Source organism: Clupea harengus, chromosome 4, assembly GCF_900700415.2.
Source record: "Clupea harengus chromosome 4, Ch_v2.0.2, whole genome shotgun sequence".
NCBI lineage: Eukaryota > Metazoa > Chordata > Actinopteri > Clupeiformes > Clupeidae > Clupea > Clupea harengus.
Window position 1 is genome coordinate 15119783 of NC_045155.1, and position 22500 is coordinate 15142282.

General features: G+C 49.3%; 1 protein-coding gene across 6 annotated transcripts in view; it reads right to left on the reverse strand.

Moving 5' to 3' along the window:
* rerea (arginine-glutamic acid dipeptide (RE) repeats a) overlaps window positions 1-22500 on the reverse strand; it is a 157481-nt gene that overhangs the window by 65567 nt on the left and 69414 nt on the right. For all 6 annotated transcript variants that reach the window (XM_031566389.2, XM_031566386.2, XM_031566384.2 and 3 more), the window contains one exon: window positions 15670-15740. In XM_031566389.2, the coding sequence (XP_031422249.1) occupies window positions 15670-15740 (71 nt within the window). The remainder of the gene's footprint in view (window positions 1-15669; window positions 15741-22500) is intronic.

The following is a 22500-nucleotide window of genomic DNA, read 5'->3' on the forward strand; positions in this document are numbered from 1 at the left end:
CTAATTAGCTTGCTACAGCTAGCCCCTGTGCCCCAGCGTTGGCAGATCCACAGCGTTTAAAGCGAACATGCCCCTTAAAAATCTGTCCAACAACTCAGCGAGACTCCATAAGGCAGGAGGCTGGAGTGAGGTCATGGGTGAAATACAGACAAAACAAAAGCGTTTGTCAAAACACTAGCACTTAAAAGCCATGCTTCTAGGCTTCAATGGATCGCTGTATTAAGAGCGCAATCCATTTGCTTTTCCCTGTCGCATTCTCTCTTCTCCACACATCAAAATGCTCCACGAGGAAGCCCAGCCAGTTTATCATGTGTATGTGTGTGTGTGTATATATATATATATATATATATATATATATACACACACACACACACACACACAGACCGACAAAGGGCACTTGCAGTGGTCTGAGAAGCCTGCGAGTCCATTTATTTCTCTTTCAGCCGTGTGATGTGTGCGTTTCTCTTTTGTCCCCTTAAAGCATCGCTGCTAAAGTGCCTTTGTAAAAAAAAAAAAAAAAAAGTCAATACCATAAAGAGGTAAGTGTTATTAAAATGCCTGCGGAGTGCCGCGGGGAGCACCGACTCACTGGAGGGTACGGTGTAGGAGACGACGACGACAGGAAAGCTTTTCGTTTTTGTATTTTTTTTTTTACTCGAAGCTGGCGCAGGAAAAACAAAGCACTGCACAGCAGCGCCGCAGACACTGACGGCAGGCGCATTAATTACATACCGTTTACCAGACACCCCGCTGCTTTCAGTGAAGACTACTTATTAGGGACAGCTACTATGGAAGGTAGCAAATCAAAGAAGCGACAATTGTCGTGTATGAAGGGACATGGAGAGCGTGTTTTTTTTGGGGGGGGGGTGTGTGTGCCACTTACTGACCTATGAAAGATAAAGGTGTATTTTGAGATGGTGGAAACTCACACAGCTAGGAGTGGGGGGGAAAGCAGTAGACATGAAAAAGAGGCGTAAAACCAAACTGACATTCCGCGTGTCAGAATGAGCGTCATGTCCTCACCACATCTGTCTCTCCATTCGCTCGCTCCAGCCGGGGCCACATGTACAGGAAAATAACAGAGCAGAAATGTGCGATCCAGCCCTCCCCACACGCACACACACACACACACACACACACACACACACACACACACACACACACACACACACACACACACACACACACACACACACACACACGCAAACACACACGCACACACACACACTCGGCTGTCAGGTCGGATCAGAATCGATCACGTCCCAACGCGCTCTGATTCCTTCTCAACGGTGAAGGCTGCTGCTGCTGCTGCTGCTGCTGCTGCTGCTTTTCTCCGAGGGGCGGGGGAGGGGTGGGTAAGATCACCGTGGTGACACTTGCAACCATAACGGCGATAACTGTCGGTATACACTCACGCAATATTGATGAGGACCTCCAGCTCCATGTTACGGTTGACACAAATCTCCCTTCGCTGGTTCATGGAGATGCTGTTTTTATCCAAAGGAATCTCATGTATGGGCATGTTAAATCAAATTCAGATATGATTGAGTGGCTGGCATTTTCTTAGCAGCTGTCGTGGCTGACACTGAGGCACTAGCCCAAAGGCACAATCTATAACAGTTGTAGGAGTGTATTAGCTTCAGACGTGGCCATGTAGGCATCTGTGTGCATGCACACACACACACACACACAATACTGAAGCGAAATTCAGCAGTTGTGTGAGGAGGATGGCAATGAGGAGGCTGTGCAATGCAAACATTTCTGAGTGGCAAGGCAGACAGCAAGAGAGCCCACGTCATACTGATGAGATGAGCCTTGTACACACACACACACACACACACACACACACACACACAAACAAAAGCTTAAGTGTCAATCAGCCTGTCAGATGGAGGACTCTCACACACGCTTCTGTAAGGGGCCTGAAGCAAACACCCAACCCTGTGTTAAAAATAAAAACACTGGGAAGATGGCCTCATTTTCCCCACACTCACATGCGTGTGTGTGTGTGTGTGTGTGTGTGTGTGTGTGTGTGTGTGTGTGTGTGTGTGTGTGGGTGTGTGGGTGTGTGGGTGTGTTTAAGACCTCGTCTGAATGTAACAGTCTGATGATGGACTGGCCAACATTTATAGACAGAACAGTCATCAAAAGCCAAGAAAGAAAAACTACCGGAAGCTAGCGTTCAATATGGATTTCTGACAATGGATTTTTTAGGCAATTACAAATTCACAGCATAAAATGTGTCCAGTCAACGTTTCCCAGTAACGCTGCCTGTTATTGTTGGCCCCAAAATGTTGCACAGTGCATCAACCACAGACATGCGTCAGCTGACCTGACTAGAATATGAATGTGAAGCGGCTAATGGACTATGGATAATAGAGGAGCCTTCAGAAACACTGAAGGGAAACGAGGGGAAAAAAAAACATGTTCAGCACAGAGAAGCAGAAAAACCATCTGTTCAAGTGGTCATCATTTGATCTTCGGGGCCACAAAGAGTCACTGTCCCATACATGGACCGGAGGCATTAGCGCCGTGTATAAATGGACATGTTAAGTTCAGGGAGGGGTCTTGACTGGCCTCACTGATCCGGGAGCTTGCCGAGGCGTCCCCCTCTCTCCTGAGGGCACGAGGCGCCAGGCCCCGCCGCTGAACACTGCCGCTACTGATGGCTCGCAGAGAGAGTGCCGCGCAGCTACACACACACTCCACTGAAGGGCTGGGGCACGGCTGGGGCTGGAAGCTAGGAGCACACCACAGACTGGGTAACTTCATGAATACACAGATGAGCAGCTAAGAGCTGGGACCCCATCAGTAGCGGTTTTATTCAATACACTCCTCTATTGGGTTAGGTGATGACCGGGGCTCTGAGCTAGTGAAGGAGCACACTAGAATGGCAACTTTGTAAACAATCAGATGATTAAGTTAGGGTATCGAAGAGGAACAAGGACTTTTCAAATGTGTGTTCAAACTCTAGCCTATGCTACTTGTTCGGGCATTTCAGGCTAAGCTTCTCTGGTTCGTTTGAGACGGAATGGTCTTTAATGACAAATTAATTTAATCAAACACGTGAATAAGCATTAGAAAAAAATAAATAGGAATTTGACTGGGAGCTAGAAAGCTAGTTGAGGGAAAAAATCAATTAAGAAAATGCTTCCTATAATTGCCAGGAGGCAATGGTGGGCCTGCGCCCCCCCTCCCCCCTCATCTCAACACACAATTTTCAGCGGTGAGAGAAAAAAAAAAAAGCGTGAATTTTTCCATAAAAAAAAGGGGGAAAGAAAGAGGCTATAGCAGAATTACCCTTATCCATGCATTGCCACGGGTGCGCTCAGTGAAGGTAGAGAAGAGCCGAACAGAAAGAGAAATACTAAACACAACCGAACGAATCAATGCGGCCATTGAATTTTCTCTTTGAAGAGAGCAAAGCAGAACATCTCTGAGAGCATCATCATCATCGCTCGAGCGTTCCGCGGCAGAACATGGTGGCGCATCATAACCGCGTAACGGGCCCGGATGAATGGATCAATTCAGAACCGGTCGAGAGGCGTGAGGCTCAACACAATGCCACCGCTGCAAGACATGGACGTGTTCTCCCTGGGTGAAACCGGAGCCGGAGAGAACGTGCTTGTTCCAGGCACTGAAGTGGGCGGGCGGAGAGGGGGGGGGGGGGGGGGGGAGTGGGCAGATTTTCAAAGGAAGGAGAGGTGTGTGTGTGTGTGTGTGTGTGTGTGTGTGTGTGTGATGGGAGGAACAAGAGAAGAGAGGTGAGGAGGGCAGGAGGATTTTATTTTTTCTTCGGGTTCCTCACACAGTTCCACGGATGGGTTATGGTGGGGTGCTAATGAAGCTTGTCTGTGCAAGCAGAGCAGTGGGGGCAGGCCTGCTTTTCCAGCACACACACACACACACACACACACACACAGACAGACAGAAACCCCTACTCTGTGAAGGCTAGTGGCCCCTTTAAATGGAGTGTGCTTGCACTAGGCCACAGCTGCGCGGGGAGCGGGGAGCTGCCCAGGCCCCGTGAGCTCTGTGATCCATTCACCATGACAGGCAGGCACACATCATTTAGACTCGCCCATCACGCAGGCATGCAACGGCAGGCAGGGCAGAGCAACACAGAGAGATATGGAGGACAAGAAAATGAAAATGTAGGGCCAGTTCAGAAGACAGAATAAAAGATACTAAACTAACCCAAACATCAAATCTAAAGCCAATTCTGTTTTGAGAAGCAGCTACACACTCTATGCACTGTTTTTCACAGCATTCCACAAGAAAACCTCACCACTCAGTAGCATGGACACAATCAACACAACACGAGGCTATGGAGAGACCTTTCAGCCAGGACAAGAGCCCCACTCCCTGCCATGACTACACTGCAAGGGCTCCCATACCCCATTCCCCTGCTCGAGTGCTCCTGCACCTCTTCAAGCAGCTTGACTGTGTGTGTGTGTGTGTGTGTGTGTGTGTGTGTATATATATGTGTGTGAGGAGGGCTGTTTCCCCCGCTCTCCCCCTCTCCTCTCTTGTGTGGGGGGGCTAATTTGCCACATGTGTTCTGTGAAGGAGGGAGCTGCCCTGTGTTCGAGCGTGTGAACCCGATACCTCTGCACGTCTGCACTTCCACAGCCAACCACCCACCCAACCCCCTCTCCTCTCCTCTCCTCTCCCTCCCTCCCTCGTCCTATCTTTTCTTTATTGCCCGTGTCACACCTCGGACAAGCTGGAAATTACACAGTGAGCAGAGATGCCCCCGACGGTCAAACTCCTCAGGGAAGGGAGTGATAGAAAAGGGAGCGAGAGAGGATACAGCCGAAAAAAGCAAGATGGCGTGAAGTGCCTCCTTCTCTCTCGCTCACCTAAAAGGAGCAGGAATGGGCTTACGGATGTCAGAGGGGACACATTCCAGTGACACCCTAACCCGAACAAGGTCATGCCGGCCAAGCCAAGCACGCCAGCAACGGTGGAACCAGGGCCGCCATGCAGCACAGAGCTAGCGAGAGCAAAGCACTCTATTTGAGAGCGCTAGGCTCTAATGCGCAGCACTAATAACTGGGTGCCCGGATATCGAGTCGCGATTAAAAGCCAAAGTCAATATTTGATGGAGAGAGACATTTTGGGTTTTTTAAAGAAGTGCGGCAAAAAATAAACATGAACTCGTTTTTTTGGGCAAGTTTGTGGAGCTGTGGCTGAAACGGCCGACAAAAAACCTCCCGAAAAAGGATGACCCAAGAAACCTGCTTCCTGAGTTCCAACCGATTCCTTTACCATATGTGAGTGTGTGTCAAAAGGGGCCGCACCATTTTAAAGCCTAGCATGGAAACTTTGGTTTGGTAATTAAAGTCTCAGCCATTTAACACTGCACAATGGCTGGCTTTAATTACTCCCTTGGTGCAAACTGCCATCTTCCTGTGTGGGTATTTGTGTGTGCGCGTGCGTGTTTGTGTGTGTGTGTGTGTGTATCTATTACATTTCTGCCTCCTACCTCACTGGAGTGTTGCAGGGGCGACATCAAAAGCACACCCAAAAAGATAACGGGAGTTTGGTTAATTTTTTTTTTATCCCCTCCTCTTTTTAAAGAGATAAAAAAACCAGAGGCAGCTGAATGCTCGGCTCTCTGTGACTGCGAGCCTCAGATGTTTAGTGAAGACATCAGAGGAGCCAATTTGCCAGTGTTGTGCCCCCCTCCCCCACTTCCCCAATACCCCCCACCCAGAATGCCGCCGTGGCACCACTGAATATTTCAACAACCTGAAGACGAGGACTGAACAAAAACATCAGGGATATGTGGCTAGAACAGCCCCCCCCCCCCCCTTTAGATTGGAGCAGTGGAGGAGAAGAGGGTAGAGGAGAGGAGAGGAGAGGACTGAGGGGGAGGCAAATTAGGGATAAAGAAAGCATGAAGGTATAAGGACGCCTGTTTTAATAATTCAGCTTGGCAAGGATGAGACGCTATTGATTGGGCTTTCAGAGGGCGGTGGGGGGGTGGGGGCACTTAAGACAACGTTATCTCCTGCACTGCCTCCTCCCTGCCCGGCCAATAACCCCCAGGTGAAAGTAATCCCCGCCAACCGTTTTGTGATGACCTCACACCTCCATTTTGATTGCCCCCTGCTCAGGCCGCTTGTTCTAGCTCAGTCTCTCTGTTCTCTCCATCCTTCTTCTCCTCCACTACAAACAACCCCTCCCCTTCCCCTGCCTCCCACCATCTCCCAACGCAGAACCCTATAGATCTGTGAGGTCCACCTATTCACGCAGCAGCCCCTCCGCCAACAACCTGAGCCCTTAAGAGGAGAAGGAGGGGAGGAGAGGAATGGAGAGAGCAAGAGTAGGGGGGAGGGGGAGAGAGAGAGAGAGAGATGCTGAGAGAGAAAATCTAGCGAGACAAAGGCAAGGACTTTTTTGATTTGCTCCTGATTGCCTTAGTGAAGTGCTGTGTGCAGCAAGGCTGATCTCCCTTCTCTCGCTGATGTGTGTGTGTGTGTGTGTGTGTGTGTGTGTGTGTGTGTGTGTGTTGTGCCGAGTGATATTCTAAACGCTGATTTGTGCTGCTTTATTTAATCAGGGCCTTGCCCGTGTGTGCAATCAATCTAAACACCGCCCCACCCCAACACACACGGGGAGTCTCGTGTAATATGCTCCATCTTATTTTATTATTTTTTTTGAGGAGGAAATGGTTGAAAATGCTCTGAACAGATGAAATGATACAATGACAGTTCAAGCTGTCTCTCCCACTCTCCACCTCCTCCCCCCCTGCGCTGGAAGAATGCCCATTTGGGAGACGGCAGCTGCTGCTGCAGCATGGTCTGTGTGTCACAGTAAATTGCTAAGCACCTAATGTCATTACATCCCTGGGCAGAAATGCTTCCCTTCAACGGAATCTCAAGAGCACTGGAGGGGAGAGAGGATGAAGATGCGTAGGAAAAGGGGGAGAGAGCATGATAAAAAATGGAGAGAGAGAGACCGAGAGAGAGAGATAGAGAAATTAAGGGAGGCAAAACAGAGGTAGAGAGAATGACAGAGAATGGAGAAAGCTGTGGGGGAGAAATAGACCTGAAGCCTAATAACTGTCTCAGTGATAATCCAAACGGCCATTAAAGTTTAGGAGAGACTGAGTTACTATGCCGCCCGGGCTAATAAGGGTTTCCACCCAGTCACAACAGTCTCATCTGAGGGAACGGGGAAACACTTTCAAACAAAAGAAGAAGAAACATTTATCTTGTGTTAACAAAAAGACCCAACAAGACAAACAAAGAACAAGTACAAACTACAAAACGAAAAAAAACGGGACACAAAGTGTGAGGCTGCAAAACGCCATCTTGGCTCCAGCCTGGTGGTCTTTGTCTCAGCGCTGGGTGCTGAAAGCCAGGCGGAGGGGGAGCCATTTTGAGAGGGGCTTCCTGGGAGATGCAGGACGACAACCTTGCTTCTGACAGCAGGTTGTTGGCCCGGAGCCCGAGGGGGACATACAGTAACCGTGTGTTTGTGTGTTCCTTCTCTGTCCGTTAGTGTGTGTGTGTGTGTGTGTGTGTGTGTGTGTGTCTCTCTCTGCATGCACAGATGTGTGCAGCCACTACTTGTGAGCAGCCAAACACCTTTCCATATTTATGCATGCAAATCTGCCCTGTTCATTTCCACGGGCTGAATGCTCACTGGAATAGGAGACGAGGAGGAGAGAAAGAAAAGGAAGGAGAGTGTGGGTGAGAGAGAGAGAGAGAGAGAGAGAGAGAGAGAGACCTTCCCATCACACACACACAAACACACACACACACACCAGGTCTTAATGACTGCAGGCTCTGTAGTAAAGATGGCAGCGGCTGCTGCTCGGCTCAATAAATATTAACAAGAGCGGCGAGTGATGGCGGTGCTCACTGATCCATAATTGCATTTCAAAATGTTCTAGAGAGAGAGAGAGGGATGAAGGGTGAGAGACAGAGAGGGAGAGTGAGAGATAGATAGAGGGAAAAAAGGGACGCGGACATTACACTGGCTTCCAGTGAGCTTGCACACACCAGCAAACGCATCACACATACCACACATGCGGCGCGATCACGACGGGGATTTAATGGCAGGCGGCGTTGATGTGTAATCGACATGCTGTCCGTCCATTAGCGCTCAATGCCATTGGATCACATGTTCATCACGACTGCCTCCAACTGCTTCTGTGCGCCCACAATTAAAGAGCCAGAGATGTGGCTGGAAATAAAGAGGTTGTTTACCCTCAAATGAGTGGTCATTAGGGCCTCATGACAGACAGTGTGGGTCTAATGTCAACCACCCCCACCACACCAGTGTAGGGCTCTGGCTATGAGCTGGGGAGGAGATGCTAACGGCTAATGGCTTAAAGAGAGCAGAATTGTCTTCTTTCTTTTAATGGGAAACTCTGTTATATATCCAACTTCGTGTCAGTGGTCATCAGTTAAAATGTTTGCTTCTTCAGTAAGGCACAAACTGAGCTTCCCCTTCGAAAATGTCAAAAGACCAGAAAGAACTGGATGCGACAAACGGATACAATCAACAGTAAGCTGTGCTATCGTTGCTACCGTGCTCCAAAGGCGACGACACCCAGCACATGCTTCCACAGGCATGGGGAACGTTTCGATTGTCCTTTCACTCTCACATCATCCCATTTAGCACAAACTAACCTACCTGTCCAAGTTCTTCATGAATGCAAGTAAGGGAGGCAGGTAGGAAAGCACTCTACTAACTCAAGAATGAATGCAAGTCCCTTCAGCCATGCCCAAGTCCTCTGTCTGGGCTTGCTCACCACACACATTCTGCCCTTACATTTGCATCTTTATCGAACCCATTTCGTTTTAATTAAGGCTCTGAATCATTCGCTTTTGAGGGCTATGCGATAAGCACTAAAGCCATTGTGAGAGAATTACCATTATGCATGTTATGTTTACTGGCCGAAGCGTGGCCCGTTTTCGCTCACGTCTGAGGCAGGGTTACAACACACACACAGACGTTGAGTGTGCAGACAAAGACAACAATCAATACCTCATTTTAATTGCCATTTGGCAGCGGGGTAGAGATGCAGCGCGTGGGTGTTGGGGGGTCAGAGCTGGGCAGGGCCGGGGTGGGGTGGGCTCGTGAGGCTGCCGTTTCCCGTGATTCACCACTGCCGGCGCGGTTGGCCTGGCACGTCCGCTCCGATCACGCACCCGTGTCAGAAACGACACAGTGGTGAGGAAAGGCGGTGGACGCCAGCCGCCATCATTCTGTCCCAACCCCCCCCCCCCCCTTGAAAAAACCCTACTAACGCGCCAGTGCCCCTAACCCTCCAGCTGAGGGACGGACAAAACAACAAGGCGTCAAAAATAAGTGCAAATTTTGACACGACTGAAATATTCAGCCTCTGGGAGAAACAAAACACTTTTTTTTTTACCACCATCGTAAAGCTGCATTACCCCACAGACAGCGGCGAGTCCCTCATGCAGCTAATTGTATTGTACACCACTTAAATGTCCATAAGCACCGGACCGCTGGTGTGATCCGTAATCCCCACCCCTCCTCCACCATCACAAGGGGAGCATATCCACAGTCAGCCATAGCCAGCCTAATAGAGGCAGAGCAGCACACAGCTGAGGTGCCTCATACCCACAAATTAGTTCTGCCCTGGAAAGGCCAGGGGAGTGTGTGTGTGTGTGTGTGTGTGTGTGTGTGTGGAAGGGGTGGAAGTTATGGACACGCCAACCACAGTGCTGTCAGTCAACAGGAATACACACACAGCCCCAACTAGTAGACAGCGGAGACAGACCGAGACCGAAGACAGAGGAGAAATAGAGAAGCAAAGACAGACAAGATGGCCAATCGAAAGGGACTGTGTGCTTTGGTGGTTCACAGACGGGGGTGGGTGGAGGAGAGATTGAAAAAGGCAATATAAAAGGCTGGTAGGACAGGCACGGGTCTCGATTGATTTCATGGCATGTCGTCTCTGCGGCTGTAGCACAGGAGAGAGAGAGAGAGAGAGAGAGAGAGAGAGAGAGAGAGAGAGAGAGAGAGAGAGGGAGGAAGCTCATGCTCTCTCCCTCTCGCTCACAAAGGACAATGTCCCCTGCCAGATGATGTCAGTGAGTGTCAAGACATTAGTTTTATTCACATGTAATGATGAGAGAGGGAGAGAGAGAGAGGGGGTGTGTGTGAGGAAGAGAGAGAGATGGAGTGCTTTATTGGAGAAGTGGAGAAATGAAGAGCTGTGTATGCAGCAGCCTGAGCTCTAATGGCTCAGGGGTATCAGTATGGGCTGAGCTGAGCAGCAGTGTGTCCTTGGGTATCAGTATGCACCAACAGGCTTCTGCTGGGTGTGCGCGCGCGTGCACACACACACACACACACACACACACACACACACACACACACACACACACACACACACACACACACACACACACACACACACACACACACACACACACACACACACACACACACACACACACACACACACGAAGTGTTAACTCTCCAAATGCTGTGAGAGCATGTCTCCAGTGAAGAGAACCAGCATGAGAGAAGAGTGAAGAGCGAGCACACCTGGGTGTGTTCACACACACATGCACACACACACACACACACACACACACACACACACACACACACACACAAAAAAAAGCCCCACTTGCCTACCAAAACAACCTGACCACAATGTCTTCACAACAGGCATTTAACCAAGCCTACTTTCTGACCGCAGACTGAACTGATGGGAGGAGGGTAGAGAGAGAAAAGAGAAAGGACAGATTAAGAGGGAGGGAAGAAAAAGGAAGACAGACTTCCTGTGTCTGTGTGTGTGTGTGTGTGTGTGTGTGTGTGTGTGTGCACGCGCTGAGGTGTGCCGTAGCGACAGACACACACCTCAGCTTTTGATTCCACTTCATTTGTGTCGTCCCTCAGCTGCGATGGATTCTCAGACAGGCAGAAAAAAAAAAACCGGGAGAGAGAGAAAGAAAGAGTGTGCCACTGTGATCTGGGTACTAATCTCAGAGCACAGGAAATGTCTCTCGTCTCTCTCTCTCTCTCCTCCTCCTCCTCTCTCTCTCTCTGTCCATCCATCAGTTTGCTCAGCCTTAGGAACATAAATAGGGAGGCTGAGATGAGTGAGGGGCTTGCCAATTAACAGGAGAAGCAGACAGAGAGCATGAATGCTGTTGCATGCAGCGTGTGTGTGTGTATGTGTGTGTGTGTGCACTGTGCATACTCCCCACTTCATGTTCTGGTGTGTGTGGCATGAACTGCAAATAAAAGCTTCAATATGTATGCATCACACACTTTGGTATGTGAGTTTGTATGTGCATGTGTGTGTGTGTGTGTGTGTATGTGTATGTGTATGTGTGTGTGTTGTGCAAATGGCAGATCAGATGTAATTAGTGTGTAATGTGTGTATTCGGTGCATAATGTGTGTGCTGTGCATGGAGCTTGGCGTATGTGTGTGTGTGTGTGTGTGTGTGTGAGAGAGAGTGTGTGTGAGAGAGAGACAAACGTGTGTGTAATGTGTGCAATATGGAGGGTGCAGCGGTGCTAGGCCGAGGCTGACAGGTTTATCCCTCAGTGGGGGAGATTGATGGCTGCCTGCAGATTTTCTACACGCCGCTAATTGGATTCACAGGTCATTAGATAAAGTACACGAGTGACGTGGTTGGGGCCCGGACACCAAAGGAAGGGAGGGGGGGAGGGATGAAGAGACTGAGAGGCCATGCAGACGGACTCTAGTTTGTCTGAACCCGGTGAACCCCGAGTCCGGATAGCCCTATCGTGCAGACGAACGCACTGTATCCGCACACTGTATCTGCACTCCCTCGAATCGGGGGTCCAAAGTGAGTAACCTCCTAATCCGATTGCTGTTGGTGTTCGTCTGCACGCTATCCGCATACCTAATCAGATTGCCCCACGTGATCGCATCATTAGACCAGCCAGAACAACGGACACAACCGGCATTATTTAATAACTTATAACTAATAATTACCTTGCTCCTTTTCCACGTGAATTTCCCTAACGGGATTAATACAAATGTATCTATCTATCTGTTGTTAGGAAAGGGATGACATTAACAAGCCACACTTTAATCTATTTGCATCAGACCATTTTTCAAAAAACAGTTTTTAAAAGTGTCAGCAATAGCCTATATAAGCAAATCTGACGTGAAAAGATTTTTTATTATAGACGGAAGTTTCAAAACAGATGAATGTTATGTTAGCTTTAGTCCTGTCAGACAACGATAGCGATAGCTACTAGCTAGCGTTAACGTTACTTCAGCGGTAGCCTACAGTACGTGAAGGACAAAGCCCTCAACAATAGCCTACATTTGTTGTTAGTAATAAAACCATGAAATTGGAAGCAATTGTAAACCATGAAACATTCAGGATCCACAGCACTTGCATTGTGGTCTCTCCTGCTCAAGCTCAGCATCTCCATAAAGCACAGGCATTTAAACAACTCAGACATGTCATGTTGCACATTGCTTTGTTGCACTGTTCTAAACTCTTTATTATCAATAACAAATATAATTATTTTTCGCTTAACCTACAGTCTGCTCTTACCACTGATTTTATAAACCACCATAATGTGTTACTGTGCAGATTAAATGTAGGCTATGCGGCTAAGCTAAACGTTGCTAGTTGGAGCTCAACTACTGTCATATGTTATTTTGATAGCATGCTCCTGTCTTCTTCTCCATTTTCTTCAGTTGTCTGTAGCACCAAAGCGCCACCAACAGGCGTGGGGGATGTACTACAGCTGAGTCAATCGGATTCACTGGGTTCATGTGCACGCGATGTAAAAAGTGGGTAGGTGTGAAACAGGTGTGAAAAATGAACCCGGGTTCAGGCAAACTAGAGTCCGTCTGCATGGGGCCTGAGAGAGAGGAAGAGACACAGGGGGCGGGGGAGGGGGGTGGGAAATGGCAAGAGGGTGAGAGAAAGGAGAGAAGAAGAGAGAGGGGATATTGATGAGGTCGTTTTGGTCAGAAGCCACTGTGATTTCCTGCCCACGGTGCTCTGGTGAAGCGCCCCTCCCTGCCCACAACAGCAGCAGCAGCAGCGGCAGAGGTTAAATAACTCACTACCTGACGTGTCTGACTGCAGCAGCGGCAGGCTAGAGGAGGTGACACAGCCTCTGATGATAACAGCTGTAATGATGAGATATTTGATTTCACAGGAGAGAGAGAGAGAGAGAGAGAGAGAGAGAGACAGACAGAGAGCGCAAAAAAAAAAAACAGTAATAGAATGAAAGCAGAGCAAAAGAGAGAGCGGAAGCATAGAAGCTGAGGAGGGGGGAGAGAGAGAGAGAGAGCTTGGTCCTGCGGGGGCTGTAACCATAATGTATCCAATGAATCTGCCTTAATATCTGTGTGTGATGCAGGCTGATGGGGGTGGAGGGGGTTAGACACAATCCCCCCCCCCACGCTACCTGCTGATACCCTCATGAGTCATTATGGCTCCTGGAAAGAAGCCTTTTAAAAAAGGATCTTCAGATCTTCCTTAAAAACTAATCAATTAAACCTGCCAATGGAACAGACGTGCATCCAGTGGGAGATGAAACAGTGAAAGAAAGAGCGAGCGAGAGAGAGAGAGAGAGAGAGAAAGAGTGAGCGAGAGAGAGCGGGAGAAAGAGAAAGAGAGCGAGGAAGGGAGGGTTTGAAAAGAGGACTCTTCGCAATCGTTTTGGGTTTCTCTTTCGGGAGGAGACAGATGCTCCCGTCTCCAATTAAGCTGCGTTGTGACAGGCAGCAGCGGTGGCGGGGTCGGGGTTGAGGTACCCCCCCCCCCCCCCCACCCCCCACCCCCCAGCTCGGGATCACCACGGTCAAGACGCTTGCCGAACATGTGCTGCTGTTCCGGTCAACATGCCACCTGACAGCGTCCTGCCACACACGCACACACACACACACACACACACCATTCCCAAACCACACACACACACATAGATACACCAAACACGAGCGCAAACACACTTACACACACGCGTAACACAGGTTTTAGACGGATACAAGCGCCTTTGAAACAAGAACGCAACATGGGGACATCCTATCTCTAGATGGCTCTTCAGTGAGCTCACAGGGATAAACAAGTGTGAGGAAAGACAAGAGATATAGAGGGTGGGAATGAGGGAAGTTGAGACAGAAGATACACACACACCCACTCACACACACACAAACAAACAAAAAAGATGGTTAGAGTTAAGCTAATGGAACTTTCTGGTTTTCTCCCTTGACATTTACCACCGGGCTCTGGTGAAGCTATCCCCCCCGCCCCCCCAGCCGCCCCCTCTTGATCTGCACTTAATCAAGCACTGGAGATTAGGGTTGAATGGGCGGGATGTTATTGTTTGGGCCCCCGAGAGGGGCTTCCTGCCCGTCTCAGCACTTCTGCCCCGCAATCCGATTAAAGTGCCTCGGCCCCGGGTGGGGTCTGCAGCACACCCCTAGCCCCTGCCCAAGCAACCCTTGAGCCCCCCCTCCAGCCCCAGCCGTACCCCCTGCACCTCCACTGCTGCTGCCGCCCGCTGCTCCCATGACCTCCCATCATCACCTTAGATGTTCTGGGTCATTAACGTGGCCTCCTGGGGCACGACCTCCTGGGTCGCAACCCTCCCCCAAACAAACTGTAACTGCTGTTCTGCTTTCAGACCTGCCATGACCATTTTTTAATAACGAAGCCACCTTTGAGGACATTGTGTCGGGAAGAGAGAACAAAACTAGCTCACTACATGAATGGCAAGGGAATACAAAATATAAAAAAACGCTGTTGCCCGTGCCTGACGACAAGCCATCAAGAGTGAAGACAAACAGGACTTGACTGACTTAATAAAGCAGTTTGAAAGGCAGTGTGAGTTTTTTTCATTGAGCTGCTTTGAAGCCTCAGGCTTTTTTTTTTTTTTTTTTTTTTAAATGTGGCTGATTAAAAGAATGCGCTTTGGGTAGGAAGAAAGCGAGGGGGAGTGAGGAGAATGAAATGTGCCTACTGAGACACACACACACACAAACACACACACCCACCCTACTACAAACATCCACATACACACACACACACACACGGATGAGTGAAGGCCGGCCCTTTGCCCTGTGTCTTTTTTCCCCCAAATTGATCATTTAGTCAGGTGTGGAAAAGAGGGGTTGGGGGGGGGAATAGAAAAAAGAAGAGAAAAAAAAAAAGGAACGGAGGAGGAAGCAGACTAGTGCTGTGGTTTAGCTGAAGCCTATACGAGGTCTCTTCCCCTAAGGTTCAGTGACAGAACCACCCTTTACAACATGCAAAAGGCTTGCTCTATAAACCCAAGCCTGGTGTGATTCACAGCCATTGTTTTTTCTTCCCTCAACTACGAGAGTGCCCTTTACAGAACCCAGGCTGGTTTTACACATTTCAGTGATTTCAGTATCTCCGACACAAACATTAATCCCGTCAACACACACCTGAGTTAGGCACGTGCGTGCGCGCACACACACACACACACACACACACACACACACACACACACACACGATCGTAGGCAATTACCCTACATCAAAGCTGCGTTTGATCCTGCTTTCACAGCACTTATGGAAATAAATAAGACAACAAACATGGAGGCCGGCGGGCTGATAAGGTCAGCGGTGATGGAGCCCAGGCTCGAGGCGAGAGAGAGAGAGAGAAATAGAGAGAGAAATAGAGAGAGATATACACTTGTACTCACCAGCTTAAAATCCTGAATGCTACAGATGAAGTAGGGTGTGTTGGGCCGTCGGCTCTCAATGTAGACGCAGTCTGGAAGACAAGAGAGGAGATTAGCACTCCATGCTAGTCACTCCACACAATAACACACATATACAACACAACACAATAAAAACACACACACATCTCTCTTATATGTGGATGCGATTAGGTTTTGGACTTCTATTTCCAAACTTAAAAAGAAATATATGTTTATGACCAGAATAAAGCACAATTGGCAAAACAGGCTGGTTTGCATTTGAGGGAAAGAAAACAGTGAGGCTGCAGCTGGCTTCCCCCACCCCCGTCTATCAATCTGCCTTTATAGACCGAGGAGACGCCAGGCTGAGATTGTCTCGGTGACAGTACTGGGAGAGAAGTCGTGGTGCTTTAAAACTATGTTGCCCGTTGTGCACTTCAACTGGAATGTGAGTAATAGGATTAGGGCCCTTTAGAGCAGGCCAGGCCTGTCTGTCTGTCTCTCCAGAACAAACATCAAGGGCGGCCCAGAGGGAGAGACAGGGACAGGGACAGAGAGAGAGACAGGGACAGAGAGAGAGAGAGAGAGGGAGACAGGGAGAGAGAGACAGACAGAGAAGAGTGGGAAACAAAGGGAGGACTAGTGAGAGTATGGAGGAAGATGGCGGGATGGAGTACAGAAACAGGCGGAGACAGAGTGCGTGGGCATAAACTGAGAAGTTGGTAAAAGACAGAGAGCACGAGAGAGAAAGAGGGGAGAAGCAGCAGGGGTGGAGAGAGAGAGAGAGAGAGAGGTGTCTGGAGAATGGCAGACAGGAAGAGGGCATCCTCCGAAGCGTGGCCCGCTGTGCTGTGCTGTGCTGCTCTCAGCTGCGTGGGTGGGGCGGCGGAATAGCCAAGCGGCGGCGCGGCTGCTCTTCAAAGAAACGCCAAACACTAAACCCGGAGGAGGCCTGGCACACACGTGTCCCGGTAAACGGTCTGAACTGCCTAGCCACTCTCCCCTCTACCAACACACACCCCCACCCAAACCTTTGAAAACATTCTCCGACTTGTCCATGTTGACAAATTGCATAACCTCTCCAGTGCCATGCCAGGCACACTGTGTGTGTGTGTGTGTGTGTGTGTGTGTGTGTGTGAATGGAGCCAGGGAGGACAGAGTCCTGAGCTGCTAAATTGAATGTGACTGCTGGTATGGCCAGGCCATGAACCCTCATCTCCTTAACAAAAACATTCACGCTACCGAGGACAAAAACAGACAGGCACTTCTGCTTGGTACACAGAAACACACACACACACACACACACACACACACACACAGACTTCCTGTCCTCTGCAGCCAACATCAAACACACATAACTGCTAAATGGAAAGATCATTTTCTCCTTCTCCCTTTCCCACTCTCCTGTCCTGTCCTGTCCTCTCCTGGCACTGAAGGGCTAGGAGGATTCCCAACCTTCACTTACCAAGAGGAAAGACATACTCTTTCTCTCGGAGGTGACTGTTTTCACATTTAAAGAGCAGCAGCATGGGAACAGAGAGAGAGAGAGAGAGACTGGGCTGTGCTCCGACCATCTCACAGATAAAATCTTATTTACACTGAAGCATGAGCCTCTCGTCTGAGGACAAGCCGGCTTTGATCTGAGACGGCTTGACAAGGCGGCTTTGATGTGTTTGGAACACAAAGCCGCGCGAGTGCAGCCATTGTCTGACTCACTCTCTCTCTCTCTCGCTCTCTCTCTCACACTATCACCCTCCCTCTCTCTCTCTCTCTCTCTCTCTCTTGCTCTCTGTTTTTCTTTTAGCCTCCCGCCACTTTCTTTCTCTAGTCAAGCTGGTGTTCCCTTTCTTGTTCGAAACCACAAACCCCAAAGACAGCATATGCACACAGACACTTTTCCACACGGAACTCCCTGGCGCCCCCCCCCCCCCTTACATAAGGGGTTGTGTCTCAGATCATACAGCCTGTTTCCCATCATGCCTCAGCCTGTCATAATCGCACATCTTCAGGCTGGAGCTGTTGACTGAGTGCCTCTCCCAGCGAGGAGGTCAGCCCATCTCTGGGGAAAGACGCTGGGTTTATGTAGGGGGCGGTAGGCAGGAGGTGAGGGGGAGGGGTTGTAGATAGTAGGAGAGGATGGTGAGGAGAGGGAGAACAAGAGAGGAGGAGGAGGAGGGGGTAGGGGGGTGGTGGAATCGAGGTTTGTTCAAGTGTCTGTCGACAATTATGTCTGCTGGCTAAGACCTCCCTGACAGAGTGAGCGGGGTGCTGCAATAGTGCTGGAGGGCAGAGAGAGAGAGAGAGAGAGAGAGAGAGAGAGAGAGAGAGAGAGAGAGAGAGAGAGAAGAGAGAGACATTTCTCCTGCTTCTGTGCTCTGTATGCAAGCCACTCCCCATGCCGACATGCCCACATGCTTGATGTTATCAAAAGACAGACATTGCCTCTTCTTCCTGAGACTTTATTAAATAGTAATGAAGAAATGTAAACGCATCGTCCTTTAAAAAAAAACAAAAAAAAACTCTAAATGAATGAACAGCCCAGTCGAGGCAGAATTGCTTTTATCGATCCGAACCCTCTGTCCAACTCATCAGGCTTATGGCTTTACAGGCACAACTGCACCGGAGACCGGACAGCTGGAGGAGACATCAGAGGAGCTTCCTCGTTTGTTTAGAGAGGCTACAGAGGCTCTGGGGAAGCAGAGGGTGGAGTGGAGAGGAGAGTGGAGATAATGCTGAAAGGCTCCGAACTGATTAGGGTCCTAATGAGAAGTCGGAGTAATGTTGACTTGATGAGTCACACACAAAAAAATGGCGTCTCGACCAGACAGTAGACACAGACGCGGACTAGCAGTCACGGTGAAGGAAGCCTCGACACTAGTTCGCCCCAGAGACTTGTCATACGACATTCTCCAAAAACTTTCCACTGGGCAAAGGTGACTAATGTTTATTTACACACACGCAGAAGGGGGAACAAAAAGTGAGTGTGGGTGCATGCGTGCGTGTGTGCGTTCTGTAGAAGCAGGGTGTGATTGCTAACAAAAGCATAAAGCGCCTCTCTATGCCGCCTTACATCATCATTTATTTATCTGTTTGGGTTGCAGTCAGTTATTGATCTCTCTTGTGTTTATCTGTTGGAGGCAGCAGGTCCAGTCAAAAGGAAAATCAAATAGTGAAGGCACAATGCAGCCTATTTGTTTTGAGGGGCTGTTAAAATAAACAAAACAAAAAAACAAAAAAAAAACAGATGCCTTTTCCGAAATGGGAATTCTGCATGACAAGATGGAAGGGTGTTGGGGGCGGGCTGTCCTTATCTGGGTGTGTGTGAATAAGGCATGCTGGGTTGTGTTTTTCTCCCTCTCCTTTCTTTTTTTCCCACTTCTCTTTTTAATCGTTGTCACAGCGGCCGGCTGGATGAGTGACACCTCATGGCCCCGGCCCCCACCCAGGCCCAGCGAGTCATTTACAAGATAAGGACCCAATGAAAATATCCATCAGCGCTTTTGTGAGACCTGTGTGTGTGTGTATGTGTGTGTGTGTGTGTGTGTGTGTGTGTTATGTCTCTGAGCTCACTGACAGAAAAAGGAAGGGGTGGGGGAGAGACAGAGGGAGAAAGTGAGGGAGGAAGGGAGGGAGGGGAGAGAGGGAGAGAACAAAAGAGACAAATCAGAGGGGAGATGAGATGACATGATTCAAAAAGTCCCATCCACATCAGGTGAAAGGCAGGGGGGGGGAGTTTAAGCAGGAAAGAATGAAAGCTTAAGGTTTCCTCACAGCCAGAAATACAAAGAGAAAGAGAGAAAAAGAAATGGAGGGGAGGGGGGAGAGAGAGAGAGAGAGAGAGAGAGAGATGGATGGATTCAGCAGCTGTATAGAAAAGCTGATATGAGCTTGGAGAGGTGACTTACAGAAAGCACAAGACAGAGTATATTCCTCTGAAAATCCATTTCTACTGAACACACACACACACACACACACACTATAAATGAAAATGTTCCCCTGGGCTATCAATTTTTTACCCCGAGATCATCTGACACGAGTCATATGTGTGTCAACCTCCGTACGGAGTTGCATTGTGCATGAAAATGAGCTGCAACCCGACTCGACACTTCCAGACCGTGGATCCACGCGTTTAAGACACTCCCCGACCCTCCCCCCCCAAATCTCCAAAGCAAGTGAATAATCAGCTGTTTTTTAAACTACGGCGGTATGGGGGCTGTCTAAAAACACACAACCTCGGCGGCAGTGGCGCTCGTTTGGGGAGAGTGAATTACTGGGCTCATTTGCATGGGGCTCCATTAGTCAAAAGCGGTAAGGAGCGAGCTGGGCGTACAGACCTGAGGAGAAGCTAGAGAGAGAGAGGGGGGATCCAGCCATTTTGTGCTTTTCAGCGGCGTTCCCCACTCCATCAGCAAGAGGTAGGGGGAGGGAGGAGGGGATCTGAGCGAGCTGAAGAGCATGGTACCGAGTGTGTGAGAGCATGGTGCTCTGTGTGTGTGTGTGTGTGTGTGTGTGTGTGTGTGTGTGTGTGGTGCTTTAGGGGGCTTTGTGAAAGACTTCCCTGTGCTTCCCCCGGGGCTACAGGTTCCACCTCTCATAAAGCAGCTGCGAGGAGAGGGAAAGGCGGCAGGAGGGGAGAGAGAGGAGGACATAAGCAGAGAAAGCAGGGCTTTTGCAAACACCACTGGATCAATTATCAGCCCCCCCCCCTGCCACACCACTCCGAGGTCCCTCCTTAAAATTGAGATTTATCAATCGGGGTGGGTAGATTGCAGACGGGAGTGCAAACCAGAAGCAAAAGAAGGGGGGAAGAAAGGAAAAAAGAAGAAAGATGAGAGAGAAGAGGGGAAAAAAAATAGAAAAAAATAGGCAAAGTTAAACGTGATCCATCTGCAGCTATTACTTCTTAATGCATTGTCACTCCTCACTTAGCGCGCATGAATATGCATGAGGTAAGGGGAGAAGAGGGGGGGTGGGCAGTGCTCTCTCTCTCTCTCTCTCTCTCTCTCACACACACACACACTGACAGACACACACCTCGGCGTGCTGCAGCTCATTGTTCAGTCAGCCGATCCCCTGCTCTCCTGGAGCATGTCTAATTCAACACACACCTTTCCCAATAAAGGAGAGAAGCTAGCTGTGCTCTCCGAGTCAAGCCAACCGCTGCTTCACTCCAACGTGGCGCGGAGTGGGGAAATGAGCCCTGTTTGCTAGCTAATGTTCTCTCTCTCTCTCTCTCTCTCTCTCTCTCTCTCTCTCTCTCTCTCATTTTATGAGCCATCATGAGGAGTAGCAACACGCTTGTAGGCATGTGAGCAGCCACACACACACACACACACACACACACACAGAAACAAAATCTGTATTAGTCACGCATGGCTCACTGGTCTAGGATCAGAAGTGTTTATTTAAAGGGGGGGGGAGTGAAGGTGCAGGTGAAGCTGTGGCTGAGAAGCAGAGCAGAGAGCATAGAGCAGAGGAGGAGCAGGAGCACTAGCAACCCAGCCAGCTTCCTCGTTCACTGATCCTTAAATTAAAGAGCAGGAGGAATGCAATAATGACACCACAGGGAGGAGTATGAGTGTGTGAGTGTGTGAGTGTGTAGATTGATGTTGCTGATGCCGCAATCAGCCATAATGAACCACCAATTCCTCCCCACACACACACGCATGCCCCAACAACTGACACCCGGACCCCCATCCAATTCCCCAGGTCACATCCTGCTGAGGGTTGACACACAGCTCCACTCTACGGGGTCAGAGGTCAGACTCTGCCATGGTGACCCCACCAGCTCATCCAATTTCTGCCCCGACCCCATTCCACCACCAACAACCACTCCCTCCCCCCCCCCGTCCAACAGCAGACCTCAACTCACCCTCTCTTAATGTTTTTATTTTATGGCATTTCATCCCATTCCATTTCAGCAGCACATTTATTCAGTCTGGAGCAGCAGACAGGGCCATTTCCCTCTGCCGGAAAGAGGGGGGGGGGCTGAGAGATACCTCAGAGTGATCACATCAAACCTCTCTGAAGTGGCTCCACACACACACACACACACACACACACACACACACACTGCTCTTTCCCTCCAGGCCTCAGAAAAGAAGCTCTTTGACGAGCCAAGGAGACAGACGAGTCGCTTCTCTGTAGCAGCTTTCTAATTTGTAATGGGCAGGTGGTTAGGTTTCAGGGGGGTGGAATAAGGACTCTTCCCCTGGCCCTTGTCAGAGCATGCTAGGGGACTTTTGCACTGTGAATCAGGGTGCTGACTTTTCATTTCTCTGAGTTATCAGCTTTGGTGCAGCGTGGCTTCCGTTTCAGTCTCGATATCAGATGGACCCCGTGACAGGGGAGCGGTTCAGCTTCCACGCCACTCTAAATGACACCCTATCAATAAGTAAATGAGTGAATAGATCGAATACTATGTCCAAGACTTTATACAGCTAGCGCTGCGGAGTGTGCAACATTGAGCTTTAATGTCATGGGAATACCCCTAGCTAGTTAGCTGGTATGGACTCCCAACATATGTTGGATGTGTGAGCCTTTGATGTGGGTGTTTAAGGGCTCTATGAAAGCCTGGGTTGGGATAAGGGAGGGTCCGAGACCTATAAAAAAAAACCTTCTCCTAAAATGGCTGTTTCCCCCAACAGCCCCCTTAATGCGAATTCATTTACTCACTTCAGATAAGAGAAATTGAGAAACACTCTTCTGTCCTGCTAGCTTAAGACAACAGTGAGGCTAATGCAGGAAAGCAAGCAAGAGCGTGGTAATGAATGCAGGCGGACTGAAGCAGTAGTCTTAACCACTAATAATTAACATGTCGTCCACACAACAACA